Genomic DNA, 17,805 nt, shown 5'->3' on the forward strand with positions numbered 1-17,805 from the left:
TGCAACTTAAACCAATCAAGAGAGTGATTATTCCTCACTCATCCAGTCAGGATCATGGTCCTTCATTCTCGTATCCTTAGGCCATTTCCTGCCCCAACTCCTTTAACTTATGTTGGATGCTATTAATTTGGTCACTTTCAACTTTACTGGATTCTCAGATACCATAGAAACTGCAGCTACTTCCTGGGGGATGTTAATTCCTCTCTCAAAAATAAGAGGTAAGTGTGTTAAGAAGGAGTTCAATAATAAGCAAATGGAAATGAAAAAGGAAAATGGGTATAAGATTAAAATAGACACTCATGTATAAAATGGTCAAAAAATAAATAGTAAATAAAAAGTGTATACACAATTATTCTTAGTATAGTCATTCTTAATAAGAAAGAAGTAGTAAATACCAAAATGATTATCAACTAATAATAAATACATAAGTCATACATGGTAACACTGGCCTCCAATAAAATGGTATGAAATTTAGCAATGTTATTTCATGGAAGAACCAAAAAGCCTCATTTGGACAGAGAAAAGTCAGGGAGAAAGATGAATATTACATGATGTAGACGGTAACAAAATGTCCCGATGAGACAAACCAAAAAACAGAGACAGATCGATGATTTGTGATGTGTGATGAGTAACTCACAGTATCCAAGAAATCCAGGACAAAATTAGAAGCTCAAACCTCAGGATAACAGGTACAGAACAGATTCCCAACTTAACAGGCCAGTAAATATCTTCAACAATATTATACAAGAAAACTTCCCTAACCTAAACCATAAACATACAAGAAGCTTGCAGAACTCCAAATAGATTGAACCAGAAAAGAAATTCCTGCCATCACTTAATAGTCAAAACACCAAATGCACAAAACAAAGAAAGAGCATTAAAAGCAGTAAGGAAAAAAAGGTCAAGTGACATATAAAGGCAGACATATCAGAATAACACCAGACTTCTGAACAGAGACTGTTAAATCTAGAAGTTCCTGGGCAGATGTCACACAGGTCCTAAGAGAACACAAATGCCAGCCCAGGACACTATATTCAGAAAAACTCCCAATTAACATAGAGAAACCAAGATATTCCATGAAAATTTGCACAACTTTCCACAAATCCATCCCTACATAATAGATGGAAAACAACACAAGGAGGGAAACTACAGCCTAAAAGCAAGAAAGTAATCTTCCATACTGTCTTCAGTTTTTGTAGAAACACGGATACCTAAACTTTTAAATTATTTTACATATGCAAGATTCAGGAGTTCACAATTACAAATTGTCTCCAGATAAAATGGTGATGGGCATTGTAATGATGATAAAAATGATGATGCATACTAAAAGGAATGGTAATGATATTAAAGGTAGGAAGCTCCTTGTTACTTATGGAGAATTAAAACAAGCATACTGGGCTTAAACTGGAGTCTGTTAATCTCTTGGACATGAGATCTTGACCAATGGCTTAGTCACACTGGTCCTCAGGGATGAGGACAATGAAACAGGGATGAGCAACAGTTAATTCAGCAGGGGGCAGGAGAACTGAAAATTTTAGTGTCATGACAACATTTAGAACAGAGTTTGGTACAGAGTGAGGGGGCATTTGTTGAATATGGAAACAGAAGAATCTCTGCATATTTTAAGCAGGGCTCTCTGGCTGTGTGTGGGGAAGAGCAGAGCCAGTGTTCAAAGCCTTTTGCTGATTGCCAAAAACACAACCCCATAGGACTAAAGAAAAAGCACCACCAAAAACCATGTTGGCCCACTTGCTTTGGGCACATCCTTTGCACTCTTTCCAACCAAAGCTGCTACTTTTACAAGGACTATATACAAGTTTTCAAAGGGTATAGTAATGCCTGATGTTGTGTGCGTGTGTGTGTGTGTGTGCGTGTGTGTGTGTGTGGTGTGTGTGTGTGTGTGTGTGTGTGTCTCTGTGTGTGTACACATGTGTGTATCTATCAACAATTGATTAAAAAACCGGTCATCAGTTTCAAAGGGAGCAGGACGACTCCATGGAAGGGCTTGAAAGAGATCATAATATAACCTACATGGAACAGATCATATTATAATCTCAAAAGTAAAAGATAAAAGGGTTCAGGTCATCTATTTAAGACACAGATCCTTCCGAACTCATGTGAGGTGAGGGTCTTCAGCATATATTCTAAAATTTCTTTCCACAAGGTTGGAGAATATTCAATGCCACACTGTTACTTAACTGTGCATTTCAGTCTTTTAGTATATTTTAAAGTATAGCATGTCCACTGTCACCAAGCATATTATAGAAGTAAAATTGATTTGATTTTTGATGTTGATTTAAGTAACATTTAAATAAATATATGTTGAAAATTTTGTCTGGAAAAATAAATCTAGTTACTGTAGTTAACAGGGAAGGAAAAAAAAATCCTAAACCACAATTATTCTGTTATTATTAAGGTAACAGAAAGGTACTTCATTTGTCAATGTACTTAATAATCATGTCTTCATCAATCCCCATAACGTACTTGGGAGGAAAGAAAGCTATATTTAGCTGGACTTTCTCAGCTGAAAGTCTTCCAAACATCCTTTTTTAAATATCTAAACTCACTATCAGTACCAAAGTAATTCACAACCATTCCCACTTATATAATGTCATGGTGAGGGAGGGATGGGGAGGGATGCCAATGGTTATCTTGATCAGTAGTGTCAAGCACCCATTGCCATGCTGAAGACTTCAAGTTCATAACTCACACTTGTAATGAGCTCTCTCCCAGATGTGCTTGTCTCCATGGAAGGATGATATGCCTTCCACAGCTGCTAATAAAACTGCTAGTTTTCAACTAAATGTCTTTGTACTATACAGATTGTTTATCCTCAACAACCACCAGTTTATAAGATGTGTGGTGAAAGCAACAGAAAAAAACTTTTGTAAAAACAAACAACAACAACAACAAAACCCACATAATGTAGCTCTTCTAGATGTAAAAAAATCGTAATTGACACAGATGAAAAAATGAGTATCTTTAATCAAACAAATTCCCTTTCCTAAAAGAAAAGGCTTTTAGACTCTATCTACTAGGTACACTCTAGTCCTGGAGACCAAGAAGAGTGATATGGCTGGGAATTTCCAGTCTGGCTCATGCAGTCTTTATAGTGTCTAGATGCAAGCAGCAATGCGGGTGCGGGTCACAAAACCTAGAAACTACATAGTGAATATGGTGATGGAGAAAAAGGCATTCAGCTTCACTTGAGAAGACTCAGCCAATTTCTACCTGGCATTCCTATGATCTCTTAAACTGTGAAAGTGAAATCAAAGAGTCAGGAAAAGGAGGAAGATTTGCCAGCCCTTCTTCCTAATTAATATTGTTATATTTTGGTTTGTTATACATATTCTCCATCCCATCCTTGATGCTAGAAGGTAAGAAATGTGATCTTTAGCCAATAGGCATGCTCACTTAAACTACATAAAGGGAGCTGTACAAAAAACATGCTAGGGATATCAGTAGTTAATAAATGTTATTACACAGAAACTCAGTTTGGAACTGATCTGATCCACAGCAAGTTAATAGACAAAACAAAAAGTTAAAACAACTTACTGAAGGTCTCTATACAGGCATGAATGAGAACATAAAATCAGTCTAGGTTTCTATCTTAGGCAATTTCTTAAAAATCTTCAGGTTCCTTATTAAAGGACTTCCCCAGGAACACTTGATAAACAAATGAACATTCACAGATTGGAATTTTCTGAAGATCAAGGATACAAAGAAATATCCTTGGACTGCAGAAGAGAAGTTTAGACAATATTGAGGAATGCACCCAGGCTTCCTGTTATAGGTAATGCATGTATGACTGGGGAAGGAGGAGGTATACAGAGCAGGGAGACAAATGATGGAGAGAGGAGGGAGCTACAAACAGGTTAGAATGCCATGTCATGAAGTCACAGTATGAAAAACAGCACTGACTCTTGACAGTTGGGATAATGAAATTCTAACTTAACCTATGAACATCACAGAAAAATGCATATTACAAGATCAGAGATGCCTGCTTAAGATAACATTATAGATTCAGGGAGGATGAATATAAAGAACAAAAAACTGGGGACCAAAAATGTATGTTAGGTAATGACCTGTGGGCCTATACTCAATAGAAAGGAAAGAGAGGACCGGAAATACCTCTAAGAATCTCCTTGCGCTACAAGGTGCCACAGAGAGAAGCGACAGTTGGAGACTGAGGTAGAGGTGGGAGAAAAGATACATCCACATTTTTGCAGTGTTGTTGGGCCAGAGTGGAAAATTCATCTGCATCATTACACTGTGTTCTCTAGTCACATGAATGGAGAACTGCTCAGCAGTATTCCTTTTAATAAGAATGTTCAGAATCTTGACTCATATGTATCTGGCTATATTATGTGTTGCAACCATAGATGAACTTTATCGAAAATCTTTGATAAGTGGTCAGAGAAGAGTGAAGGATTGCCTAGAACTGCAGACTCAATTCTAGATGTGACCTTAAGTATGTCTTGGTAATAAGCATAATTATCTAAAGGAAGGAAGAAAGGTCCATGAAAAAGCAGAATAGAGAAAAGATAAATGATATTTATCTCCATTTCCCATAGGAAACTAACCTTCTGACTGATCTCATGGAAACACACAACGTCTACCAATAACTACTATGGAAGTTCTTTTTTGCCTAACATGAAGAATTTATAACAGTAAGGAGTACCTAGAAATGGGACAAGTCACGCTGGGTCTTATTTAATGGTCTCATTGGTGCCATAGCATACTAATATAGACTAGGGATAGCTGGAACCAGAATTTCAGTTTGCCACAGTTCTATGAAATACAAGTCTGAAGTATTTGAGATCAAGTTCCTTGGCTAAGTACCTTCAGTCTTCTTTCTGAATATATCTGTCCTAATCTTACATTTTTAACACCAGTCACATTGAACTGGGGTCCATCACAGTGTGCTTACTTTAATTTAATCTTTTCCTTTGAAAACCATATCAACAAAACTATTCACAGAACCAATGTTAGGACTTTAAACAGGAGTTTTAGGTGGGATATAGTGAAGTTTACAGGATAATCTTCTAAGAGAAATGTAGAAAAAATTTTGAAGAGTATGAGGTAGTAGAAACAGAAATGTCTAACTTGGGACATCTTTGAAGGCACTTGCATGGAAAGCTGGGAAGTGCTGAACCCTTGCTATTAAGCATTGTTAATGCAATATCCTTCCTCATACTTTAGACTAAGTTTACATTTTCAAGGCAGTCTGAATAATAAGTGAAAAAGCATTCTCTTAAATAACCTTCTTCAGGTTAACATGCAGGTGATCAGGAACACAACCTCCAATATAGTACAAACAAAGACTGATCTTACCTATGAAAGAGGACAGATTTCACCAGGGTGACAACGTCCCTGCTGGCGTTGTATCCGGCACAGACGATGGCCACATGGATGGTCTAAGAGGAAAGAAACGGAGAGTGAACAGCCATACAGACAGAAGCAGGCCATTCTGTATTTGTAGGCTCAAAGGAAAGAATATCACCCTGATTATTTGTTGGGATCACAGAAAACAAGGACCTGCCTGCAGCCATTGAAAATAATAGACAGGTTTACTAAAGACTTTCTAATCAATTTATGGAGGTATCATCATTTGGAGGCTATTAACACTCTTTTCAATTATATTTTAGAGATGGGAGCAATGATGACTGGTTCAAATAGGTAAACAGTGAGTCTCCTGCCCCCAAGCCAGGAAACAATAGCAACTTGAAAAAGAGAATATGCCCCAATGGGTCAATAACCAGAGCTTTTTGAGAAGTTATGGTTCAGAGTGTGAGCTGTTCTTTTGAAATGGCTTAGGGTAAGGTCAATGTGAAAATAAGCAAAAGGGCCAATGAGCAGGTCATGGCCCAATCTGAGAGGGATATTAACAATCATCTTATTGAAGCTGTTGGCAGTATTAACCAGAAGTACAAGCTATGATCCACCCTGACTTTAACCCCAGGTGACAAGGGAAATCTTGAGGGTCAGCCAATAACGAAGTATCAGTTATATTTGGCTGTTGTACACTGGACTAAAGCAACATCCATGAGGAAAGATGCATTCTGGATTATGGTTTAAGATCCTTTATTATTAAAGCATGAAGCTCATTGTTATTATCTTAGAGAATCAAAAAGCAGCTGTCTGATATCCTCTTTCAACTTTTATTCAACTGTAATCCATGAAATGATACTACTCACATTAGAGACAAGTCTGTGTTTTTCAGTTACTTTTCTCTAAAATTGACCTCAATGACATACCCAGTGTATTGTCCAATGATTCTAATCCCAGTCAAGTGAATGATGAAGATTAACCAACATAAATTCAAGTACCAACCTACTTAATTTTTAAATTAGAAACAAAAAATCTACCTCTGGTCCTCAAAGCCTCATGGCCATGCCAGAATGCAAAATACATTTATTTTGTTTATAACTAATGTAAGTCATAATATTTTCATTATTGTTCAAATCTTCAGAGTAAAGTCTTTTCTAAGACAAGTCAATTTCTTAACTGTGAAGACCTATATAATCAGAAAATGACTCAGACATTTCTCATATAAAATGGCACAGTAAACATTGTCATTTGAAAAGGGAGGAATGAAAGAAAATCAAGGACAAACTAGACTACAGCAAGAATAAATCCAAGCATAGCAAACAAAGCCTGAATCTTTTTTTTTACTTTTAAAATTGAATATTTTATTATTTACATTTCAAATATTATCCCTTTTCCCCTTCTCCCATGTTCTTTACTTACTCCTTATGCTTCTATGAAGATGTTCCTACTCCCCCCCACCCACTCCCACTTTATTGCCCTGGGATGAAGTGTGATGGGAGTAGGGACAGGAAGGGAGAAGAGAGAAAGAAAGAGAAAGAGCAAGAGGAAGAGAGGGAAACAGAATCAATCTCTCTCTCTCTCTCTCTCTCTCTCTCTCTCTCTCTCTCTCTCTCTCTCTCTTCTCTCTCTCTTCTCTCTCTCTCTCTCTCTCTCTCTCTCTCTCTCTCTCTCTCTCTCTCTCTCTCTCTCTCTCTCTCTCTCTCTCTCTCTCTCTCTCTCTCTCTCTCTCTCTCTCTCCCTTTCTTCCTCCTTCCCTCCTCTTGCTCCTACACCATTTAAAAGGACTGACTTGAATATTACTTGCTAGCTCACTGCTTTTGTCTGATGATCATATATCTTCCTCATCATCAACTCTCTCTTGATTTACTGCAGTGTACAGACATTGTTTTCCATTTGGGGCACATGTTGAACAAAATTGGAAATAAATGTTCTAATATAGGACAACTTTAATAAGAAATCATGATATGTTAAAGAAAGTACAGCCCCTCCTGTCCATTCTGTCAGCCCTCCTTAAGTACAGACTTCTTTGAATAAAAACACATTTCCACCATTCTGTCCTACAAGCATTGCAGAAGAATGGTCCCTCCTCCATATAATACTTAAACTGAAAAGTTGCAGTTTGACAGATGAAGTATTAATCTTCTTTCCTGTTGCCATCATAGTGTAACCTAATAAATGCAATTTATGGAGCAATTGGTTTATTTGGATCTTAATTTTGGGCAATTAATTTAGGAAAGTGTGTACATGTTAATAAAACGAGAAGCTGATGATATTAATAAATCTAGAAAGAGAGATAGGAATCATTTGGAGAGGTTGACATGTTAAAAGCAAAGTAGCCAGCAAAACTGACTCTAAAAAGTTAACAGCAGCAAAGAAGCCTTTTTTGGATTCAGGCAAAAGCACTGAAGGCAGATAGGAGGGAACCAGAAGTAGAGGGGACATGTTCTCAGTGCACAGACACACAGGACTGAAAGAGTTTAAGGGTGATGGGCATATTACAGGAAGATGGATAAGTACAAGAAGATTATAAAGAATCACTAACAAAGAAAATTACTCCAGGGGAAAATGGTACTAAGCTATGAGAGCTCAAAGGGTGGATTTTGGTAGGCAATACTATTCTAGTTCTGAATTGCAGAGACCATACATGTGCACAAAGGAGAACAGAAGCCAAAGGAACTGCATGATGGAGCTTTGAGAGTGCCAGTCATGCTACAGCATAAGAAACTGGGTTCCTGGGATGAAGACAAGGTATGGAAACTGAGCGTTGACTAAGGAAGCATAGAAAAAGCAGTGACAGGTTCCCCATTATACCACTGTCCAGTAGCCTTTCTTATCCCTGTTTATCAGATGAAAAAACTGAGGTGAAGGGAGATTAAAAGTCTTTGTGGCCATTTAGCAAAGTTTATGACAGATCTGCTTTTCCAATGAATTAAGAAAGCCAGCCCTTTCCAAAGCTCTGGCTGGGTCTCTGGGAAGTATTTGTAGGAATAAGCAGTGACTGGGGTTATAAATAGTCATTTCTCCCAACTCTGGTACTCCTTACCTCACACTTTTCCACAGCAGGCTGCTGCCCACACTCAGAGCTGTTGCCTGCCACAATGCCAGCACGTAGGCTCTCACTGTCCCCTGTTCCCTCCTCCATGGAGTAGGTCTTGGAGTGGTTCCCATGGCGGTGAGCAGGACTCTGACCCTGGGCCAGGCTGAGCTGCCTGCGAAGAGCACGGTTTTCCTCCTCAACTTCTCGAACTCGCACCTCCAGGCTCTCCCGCTCCCGCTGGCTGGAGGCAGCAGTATACTGGGGACTGTGGGCTTGAGACTCCAGAGGGGACAGAGACACTGGTTTCCCATCTAGAGGAGGAGAGACCAAGGAAGTGTTATCTTGGGAAATTTAACTCCAGGAATCCCAGCATTACCTCTCCAGAGTCTTAGCACAATCCCACAGCTTAGCAGGAAAGCATAGGGACTATGAATGACAAGTCACCCATACTGACATGGAAAAGTGAGACAGAATGGCTTATGGTGGTGATAAAAAGTAGAAGGATGTAGAGAAGGATACTTCTAATACTGTTCCTCATTAAATGCAATGTATTCCTCTCCATAGGACACCTTCACAAGTGAACATGTTTAACTAGAAATCACAAAGCATGTATGGATAAAGAGTAAAGAAAGGTTACTTTGAGATGGGGAGCTTCAGAATATAGAACTCAAAACCAAAAGAGGAGAATACACTAATGTTCTCCTTACATGAACTCCTAAACGACCTTGCAAACCCTATTTTGAACACATAACCTCCTAAAGGAAGCCCTCCTCTGTCTGTATAATGTTACTTCTACGTTTTCAAGCCTAAGAATTTGGTTTACTTTCTTTCTTCTTTCTTTCTTTTTTTTAAAATCTGAAAAATATCACTACATGAAAGCAATTAGCATATCTTATTGTACAAACTCAGAGCCCAATTATTGCTGACTATTAGGAGTTCCAGAGATACAAAACATGCCCAAAGCTGTGTCTCCTTTTCCTGTTCCCATTCAACTGATGCCCCAGGTTCCAGGCAGAGACAGCTATCAAGAGGCTTCCAACCCATAACTCTCATGACTGCATAATGACCATCTCCCTAGCCTGATAAAATGAACTCCTGTTGTTCCACAACCCAAGTTCTTCTCCGTGAACCCTAAACCAGTTTGACATCCCAAGCTGTCCCAGGAAGGCTCAGAAAGCTTGATAATCAAAGCTGGCCATGAATCACATGTCATGTTCACCTGTACTGTTCATGCTGTGTTACCTCAGCCCAGGGCATTTGATGTCCTGTACAGACATCTACATTTTATTTTGCTCCTAATCATTTTAGAGTTAACTGCATATACTACTGATCTAGCAATGCAACACACAGGGTCCACTGAATTCCACTACCTTACACTAGAAATAAAAGATTAAGGTGTAATCTCCAGAGGACATAAAAATCACACATAAATGAGAAGTACACTATAACTGAACTGATTAATTACTGGCTCCCTCCCCAGCGTTTGAAATCAGACTTCATGTTTCCTTGCACTGAGTGAATAAAGCAGCACAAGACTATGGCTGAAGCTCAGTGGAGTGAGGGATTGCCCTATAAATATGCAGCCTTTGATGTACCTAGCCATGGTGAGTACCCATAACCCCAACAGTTAGGAAGATCAAGAATTCAGGGTTATCCTCAGATGCACAGAGGGTTTGAGAATACCCTGGGATAAAACAACAACAGAAAATAGAAAATGAAACAAACAAACAAAAAACAGGTAAGTAGATAAAATGCTTAGTGAACATGAAGGCTATAGTAGGGTAAATGAAGATGAACATGTAGTTAGCAAGAGAAGTCAGACTTCCCAGAAATGTAGTAACTAACAGGGGTTCTTGCTATACATAGTGCTCTAATTATCAAAGCACAAGGCAGTCACTATACCCATACAGGCAGGAGAAAGGCAATGTTAAAGTTCACAGAGAAAATTAGGAGGAAATGTTATCCTTGATGCCACACCTGGCCATGACCCCACAGAAGAAACTGAGTTCAGAGTCTTTGGACCTGAGAGGGCCAGTCCTCACATGAAAGAAGGTAGAACCATAAGCATGGGATTCAGGAAACTCTGAAGTCACAAGGTCCCCAAAGACTATGGAAATGTAGCCAAAAAAGGATCTTGATGTTCGCTTTAAAGCTCTGAGCTTTGAATCCTATCTATGAAACGGGGAAGAATGGTAGCATAGTAGAAAGACTAGAGACCTGAATAAGATGCCCAAACAAAAGACCTAGGAGGAACTTGGTACATAGGAAGTTCCTATGATGCCCATCTGAAAGTAATAAGAGGAGCTGTGGAATTTAAGGTGGTAATAAAATGACAGATGGGGTCTGTGCATAGGACTGTAGTATGCAAACAGGTAGCCCATGCCTTGGCTTCCTCTGACATAATTTTAACACAGAGCATCTCCCAACTTCTTGCCCATGTCCTCTGCTATGTCAGAGTGAAAGCACAGGAAAACATGGACATCAGATCTGCCAACCAGGGCTCATTCCCATCCTTATTCTCCTTTCCTCACAGCCCAACAAACCTGTTTATGAAATTATAAGCTGGCCCTGTGACACCTAGATCAGCAGAGATCCGGAGACACAGGCCTGGTGAGATTGCATTGTGGGTAATCAAAGCACAGAGAGGGCTAGGAGAAGCTCACTGAAAAAGCTCCCATCTGGTCAATAGTAAGGGCCAGGCCTCTGGCAAAGGGACTCTGGTTCCACCTGGAAAATCCTTGCTCACAGTCTAAATGCACATGCACACAGTAAGGCACAGGCCCCTTTCAGTGGGAACCGAGGTCTGCCCGGAAAAGGCAATGCTTGAAGTTCAACTCTACAGGCCCTCTTACACCTGGACCAGAGGGGAGCCTGGCACATAAACCCAGGGAGAGCACACCAGGTGTTCTCAGAGAGGAGAAAGTACTATGCTATCTGAAAAAGGGTCCATTTTGGCCTAGATAAAGAGCCAGGTCCCTGGCAGTAGTACTCAGGACCTGTGAGCAGAGGACTGAGCACCGAGAACAACCTCACAATTGCTCCCACACCTGACCCGACGAAGACAGAGCTGAGTCACTGCTACCAGAACATACTGCTTGCCCACTAACAGCCAAACACTCAGAAGCAATTTTCTTCCTGAGTCCATGGGACCTCAGATCCACAGGAGAGACAGGGACCAGTCAATGACAACAAGACCACATATACTCACAGATAAAAAGATGGCAAGATAAAAACAAAAGAACTTAAGCAATGGATACCAAGACAACCTGGCAACATCAAAACCCAGCTCTCCCACCACAGCAAGGAGTGGACTGCCAAACACTCCAAGAAAAGAAGACTCAGACTTGAAATAATACCTCATGATGATGATGGAGATCTTCGAGAAGAGCGTGAATAACTAACTCCCTCCCTTAAACAAGCATGGGGGAACACATATAAACAAATAGAAGCTTTTAAAGAAGAAACACAAAAATGACTCAAAAAATTAAAGGAAAATACAACCAAACAAATGAAGGAATTGAAAATGGAAATAGAGAAAATAAAGAAAACACAAAAAGAGACAACACTGGAGATGAGAAACATAAAAAAGAAATCAGGAGACAAGGATGCAAGCATCACCAACAAACTACATGAGATGGAAGAAAGAATCTCAGAAGCAGAAGACAACATAGAAAACATAGAGAAAACAGTCAGAGAACATGCAAAAACCAAAAAGCTCCTAAGCCAAAACATTCAGGAGATCCAGGACACAAGGAGAAGACCAAACCTAAGGATAACAGGAATAGAAGAGGGCAAGGAACATCAACTAAAAGGCACAGAAAACATCTTCAACAAAATCATAGAAGAAAACTTCCATACCCTCAAAAATGAGATGACCATGAGCACAAAAGAAGCTTACAGAACCCGAAACAGATTGGACCAGAAAAGAAACTCTTCCCAACACATAATAATCAAAAAACAAAAAACAAAACAAAACAAAACACACACACACACACACACACACACACACACACACAAAAAAAAAAAAAAAAAAAAAAAAAAAAAACAAGTATTCAAAACAAAGAAAGAATACTAAAAGCAGTAAGGGAAAAAGGACATGTAACATATAAAGGCAGAACAATCAGAATTACAACTGACTTCCCAACAGAGACTATGAAAGCTAGAAAATCCTGGACAGACTTCATACAGACACTAAGAGAACACAATTGTCAACCCAGGCTACTCTACCTAGCAAAACTCTCAATCACCATAGATAGAGAGACCAAGATATTCAAGGACAAAACTAAATTTACACAATATCTGACCACAAATCCAGCCCTATAAAAAATAATAGATTGAAAATCCAACAAAAGGAGAGAAACTACATCCTAGAAAACAAAAAAAAAAAAAAAAAAAGAAAGAAAGAAAGAAAGACACAGACATAATTTTACCTCTAAAAGCAAAAACAGCAGGAAACAGCAACCACTATTCCTTAATATTTGTTAACATAAATGGACTCAATTTCCCAATAAAAAGACATAGACTATCATACTGGATACATAAACAGAATCCAGCATTGTCCTGCATACAGAAAACTCATCTCAGAGAAAGACAGACACTATCTCAGAGTAAAAGGTTGGTAAAAAAAAAAAAACTTCCAAGAAAACAGCCCCAAGAAACAAGCTGGAGTAGCCATTCTAATATTGAATAAAGTAGATTTTCAAACAAAAGTCATCAAAAAAGATAAGGAAGGACACTTTTTACTCATTACAGGGAATTTATCAGGATGAATTCTAATTTCTTAACATATATGCTCCAAATACAAGAGCACCCATATTCATAAAAGAAACCCAACTAAAGCCCAAAAAATACATAGCACCAAACACAATAATAGTAGGAGACTTCAACACCCCACTCTCATCAACGGACAGATCAACACAGTGAAACTAGCAGAGGTTATGAGCCAATTGGAATTAACAGACATCTACAGAACATTTCACCCTAAAACAAAAGAACACACCTTCTTCTCAACACCTTTTCTACAATTGACCATATATTTCATCACAAAACAAACCTCAATAGATATAAGAATACTGAAATACTTCCAAGCTTCCTATCATATCACCATGGTCTGAGACTGGTTTTTAATAACAACAAAGTCAATAAAAAGTCCATATATACATGGAAGCTGAACAATGCTGTACTCAACGATGGCATGGTCAAAGAAGAAATGACGAAATTAAGGAATTGTTAGAATTTAAAGAAAATAAAATCACAACATACACAAACCTATGGGATGCAATGAAAGCAGTACTAAGAGATAAACTCATACCTCTAAGTGCCTCCAAAAAGAAACTAAAGAGAACATACACTAGCAACTTGACAGCACAATTGAAAGCTCTAGAACGAAATGAAGCAGATACACCCAAGATGAGTAGATGGCAAAGAAAAAATCAAACTCAGAGCACAAATTAACCAAATAGAAACAAAAAGATCCATTCAAAGAATCAACAAAACCAAGAGCTGGTTCTCTGAGAAAATTAATAAGATTGATAAACCCTTAGTGAGACTCACTAGAGGACAAAGAGAGAATATCCAAATTACCAAAAATCAGAAATATTCGAGGAGACATACCAACTGAAACTGAGGAAATTCAAGAAATCATCAGATCCAACTACAAAAGCCTATACTCAACAAAACTGAAAAATCTGGAAGAAATGGATAAATTCCTAGACATATACCAGATACCAAAGTTAAACCAGGATCAGGTAAACCATTTAAATAATCCTATAACACCTAAAGAAATAGAAGCAGTCATCAAAAGCCTCCTAACCAAAAAATGCTCATGACCAGATGGGTTCAGTGCAGAATTCTATCAGACATTTATTGACAACCTAATACCAACATTCTCTAAACTCATTCTTCGAAGCCACAATAACTCTCATTCCTAAACCACACAAAGACCCTACAAGGAAAGAGAACTTCAGACCAATCTCACTTATGAACATTGATGAAAAAATACTCAACAAAAATTCTTGCAAACCAAATCCAAGAACACATCACAACGATCATTCACCATGATCACATAGGCTTCATCGCTGAGATGCAGGAATGGTTTAAGATATGGAAATCCATTAACAAAATCCAACATATAAATAAACACAAAGAAAATAACCACATGGTCATCTCACTAGATGCTGAAAAAGTATTTGACAAAAATTCAATAGCCCTTCATGTTAAAAGGCTGAGAAAAAGCAGGAATCCAAGGCCCATATCTAAACCTAGTAAAAGCACTATACAGCAAACCAATAGCCAACATGAAACTAAATGGTGAGAAACTTGAAGCAATCCCACGAAAATCAGGGACTAGACAAGGCTGCCCACTCTCCCCCTACTTATTCAACATAGCTCTGGAAGTCCTGGCTGGAGCAATTAGATAGCAAAAGGAAATCAAAGTCATACAAATCAGAAAAAAAGAAGTTAAAATATCACTATTTGCAGATGACATGGTCGTATACTAAGTGACCCCAAAAATTCCACCAGAGAACTTTTACAGGTGATAAACAACTTCAGCAAAGTGGCTGGATATAAAAGAAATTAAGGAAAAGATACCCTTCACAATCGTCACAAACAATATGAAATACCTTGGTGTGACTCTAACTAAGCAAGTGAAGGACCTGTATGACAAGAACTTTAAATCTCTGAAAAAGGAAATTGAAGAAAACCTCAGAAGATTGTAAAATCTCCCATGCTCATGGATTGGAAGGATCAACATTGCAAAAATGGCCATCTTACCAAAAGCAATTTACAGATTCAATCTAATCCCTATCAAAATTCCAAATCAATTCATCATAGAGTTGGAAAAAAACAATTTTTGCAAATTCATCTGGAATAATAAAACACCTAGAATATTGAAATCCATCCTCAACAACAAGAAAACATCTGTGGGAACACCGTCTCTGACCTCAAGCTATATTACAAGGCAATTGTGTTAAAAACCACATGGTACTGTTACAGAGATAGATAGATCATCAGAACAGAATAGAAGATCCACAAATGAACTCTCACACATATGGTCACTTGATCTTTGACAAAGGATCTGAAAATATTCAATGGAAAAAGGACTGCCTCTTCAACAAATGATGTTGGCTCAACTGGCAGTCAGCATACAGAAGAATGAAAATAGACCCTTTCTTATCTCCTTGTACAAAGCTCAAGTGTAAGTGGATCAAAGATCTCCACATAAAACCAGGTACACTGAAACTATTAGAAGAGAAAGTGGAGAAAACCTTAGAACACATAGGCACAAGAGAAAATTTCTTGAACAGAACACCAATGGCTTGTGCTCTAAGACCAAGTATTGAGAAATGGGACTTAATGAGACTGCAAAGTTTCTGTAAGGCTAAGGACACTGTCAAGAAAACAAAACGGCAGCCAACAGATTTGGAAAAATCTTTACCAAACTCCACATCTGATAGAGGTCCCATATCCAATATATTCAAATACCTCAAGAAGTTAGCCTCCAGAGAATCAAACAATCCTATTAAGAAATGGTGTACAGAGCTAAACAAAGAATTCTCAATTGAGGAATATCGAATGGCTGAGAAGCATCTAAAGAAGGGCTCCTCATCCTTAGTCATCAGGGAAATGCAAATCAAAACAACCCTGAGATTCCACCTCATACAAGTCAGAATGGCTAAGATCAAAAATTCAGATGACAGCAGATGCTGGCTTAGGATGCAGAGAAAGAGGATCACTCTTTCACTGTGGTGGGGTTGTAGGCTGGTACAACAATTCTGGAAATCAGTCTGGTGGTTCCTCAGAAAATTGGACACTGTCCTACCTGAAGACCCAGTTATTCCACTTCTGGGCATATACCCCAAAGATGCTTCAACATACAATAAGCACACATGTTCCACCATGCTCATAGAAGCCTTATTTATAACAGCCAGAAGCTAGAAAGAACCCAGATGCCCTTCAGTAGATGAATGAATAAAAAAATTGTGGTTTATCTACACAGTGGAGTACTACTCAGTTATTAGAAACAATGACTTTATGAAATTCCTAGGAAAACGGATGTATCTAGGGAATATTATACCGAGTGAGGTAACACAGTCAGAAAAGAACTGATATAATATGCAGTCACTGATACTTGGATACTAGCCCCAGAAAGCTCTGAATACCCAAGAAACATGTCACAGATTATATGAAGCTCAAAAAAAGAAAGGCCAAAAAGAAGAAGCCTCAGACCATAGGAAACAACAACAACAACAACAAAAAACAGCAACAACAAGTGTATAGCACCCACTCAGAGTGCAGTACACCTAGACCTTAAATCATTAATAATTCAAGAGCTAAAAGATAGCCTTATGACAATTTTTGGTATTTAAAAATCATAATGTCTAATCTATACTCACCAAGAAAACTTTGACTATTTCCATGTTATGTTCCATTCTACATGTATTTTATGCTTATAACTAGTAAGATTTCAATGCATACTATCAAATCTTTAAAATAAATCAAATACTGACAAAAATATGTTCATATAGTTTTATGCCAAAATGCTTTTAGAAATCTGTACATGTATATCTCTCATTTTTAAATAAAGTTGTAGGCAAAAAAATCATAAGCTTTAATCATGTGCTTATAGAAAATGCAATTCTTATTAAATCCATTTTCAGCAAGTAGTAGGCCCCATTTGGTTCTTACTAAACTCAATTTGTTATCTGTAAGCATGTACAAAAAAACAAAAACAAAGGGAAATGCTTTTTGAGAAAAAAAAAAAAGAAACCTAAATGGGTAATAATAATATTGTGCCCAGAGCCTGGAATGGAAGATGTACCAACAGTGTACAATCTGTTTTGATACCACATCACTTTGTACAAACTCCTGTCCTCTTCAACTGCAAATACCTTTAATGCCAGCACAGATAGACTGAATATTTGAAGACAACTTGGTCTAGGATGGCTAGAGTACATAGTGAGAGCATGTTAATACAAATCAATAGAAAGAAGGGGGATGAGGGAAAGATGAGGAGGAGAGGGAGAGGGGGAGGGGAAGGAGGAGGGGGAGGGGGAAGGGGAGAGGGAGAGGGAGGGAGAGAGAGAAGGAGGGAGAGAAGGAGGGAGAGAGAAGGAGGGAGAGAAAGAGAAATGCGGAGAAAGGAAATGCCGACCTCTCTAAGCTCTGGCTTCCTATGCAGAGAACTCCTGTGGTAATCTGGTTGCTTGTCCAATATCATCCATGAGCAACTAGATGAGAGGTTTTCATATTGGTTTTCCATGCCAACATACAGCTCTATTTAGACTCTTTAATTTGTTTCTGGTGAGCTGGTTCCTAACTATCCTCATTGATCCTTACCCAGTATTTGAGGGTAGAAGGAATATCAACAGTAAAAAACAACACTAAGGTCATAACCTCCCCTTTGGTTTTGTCTTATGGATTATACTCTGTAATTA

The 17,805-nt window shown here is 38.3% G+C and overlaps 1 protein-coding gene across 1 annotated transcript in view; it reads right to left on the bottom strand.

Annotated features, from left to right (window-relative positions):
* The window catches only part of LARGE1 (LARGE xylosyl- and glucuronyltransferase 1), a 405,800-nt gene that overhangs the window by 199,480 nt on the left and 188,515 nt on the right, over positions 1–17,805 (bottom strand). Inside the window, exons 3-4 of the mRNA XM_080936852.1 lie at positions 8,375–8,679; positions 5,335–5,417 (exon numbers count right to left, since the gene is read on the bottom strand). Of these exons, the coding sequence (XP_080792978.1) occupies positions 5,335–5,417; positions 8,375–8,679 (388 nt within the window). The remainder of the gene's footprint in view (positions 1–5,334; positions 5,418–8,374; positions 8,680–17,805) is intronic.

This window comes from Micromys minutus (assembly GCF_963924665.1).
Source record: "Micromys minutus genome assembly, chromosome: 24".
Lineage (NCBI taxonomy): Eukaryota > Metazoa > Chordata > Mammalia > Rodentia > Muridae > Micromys > Micromys minutus.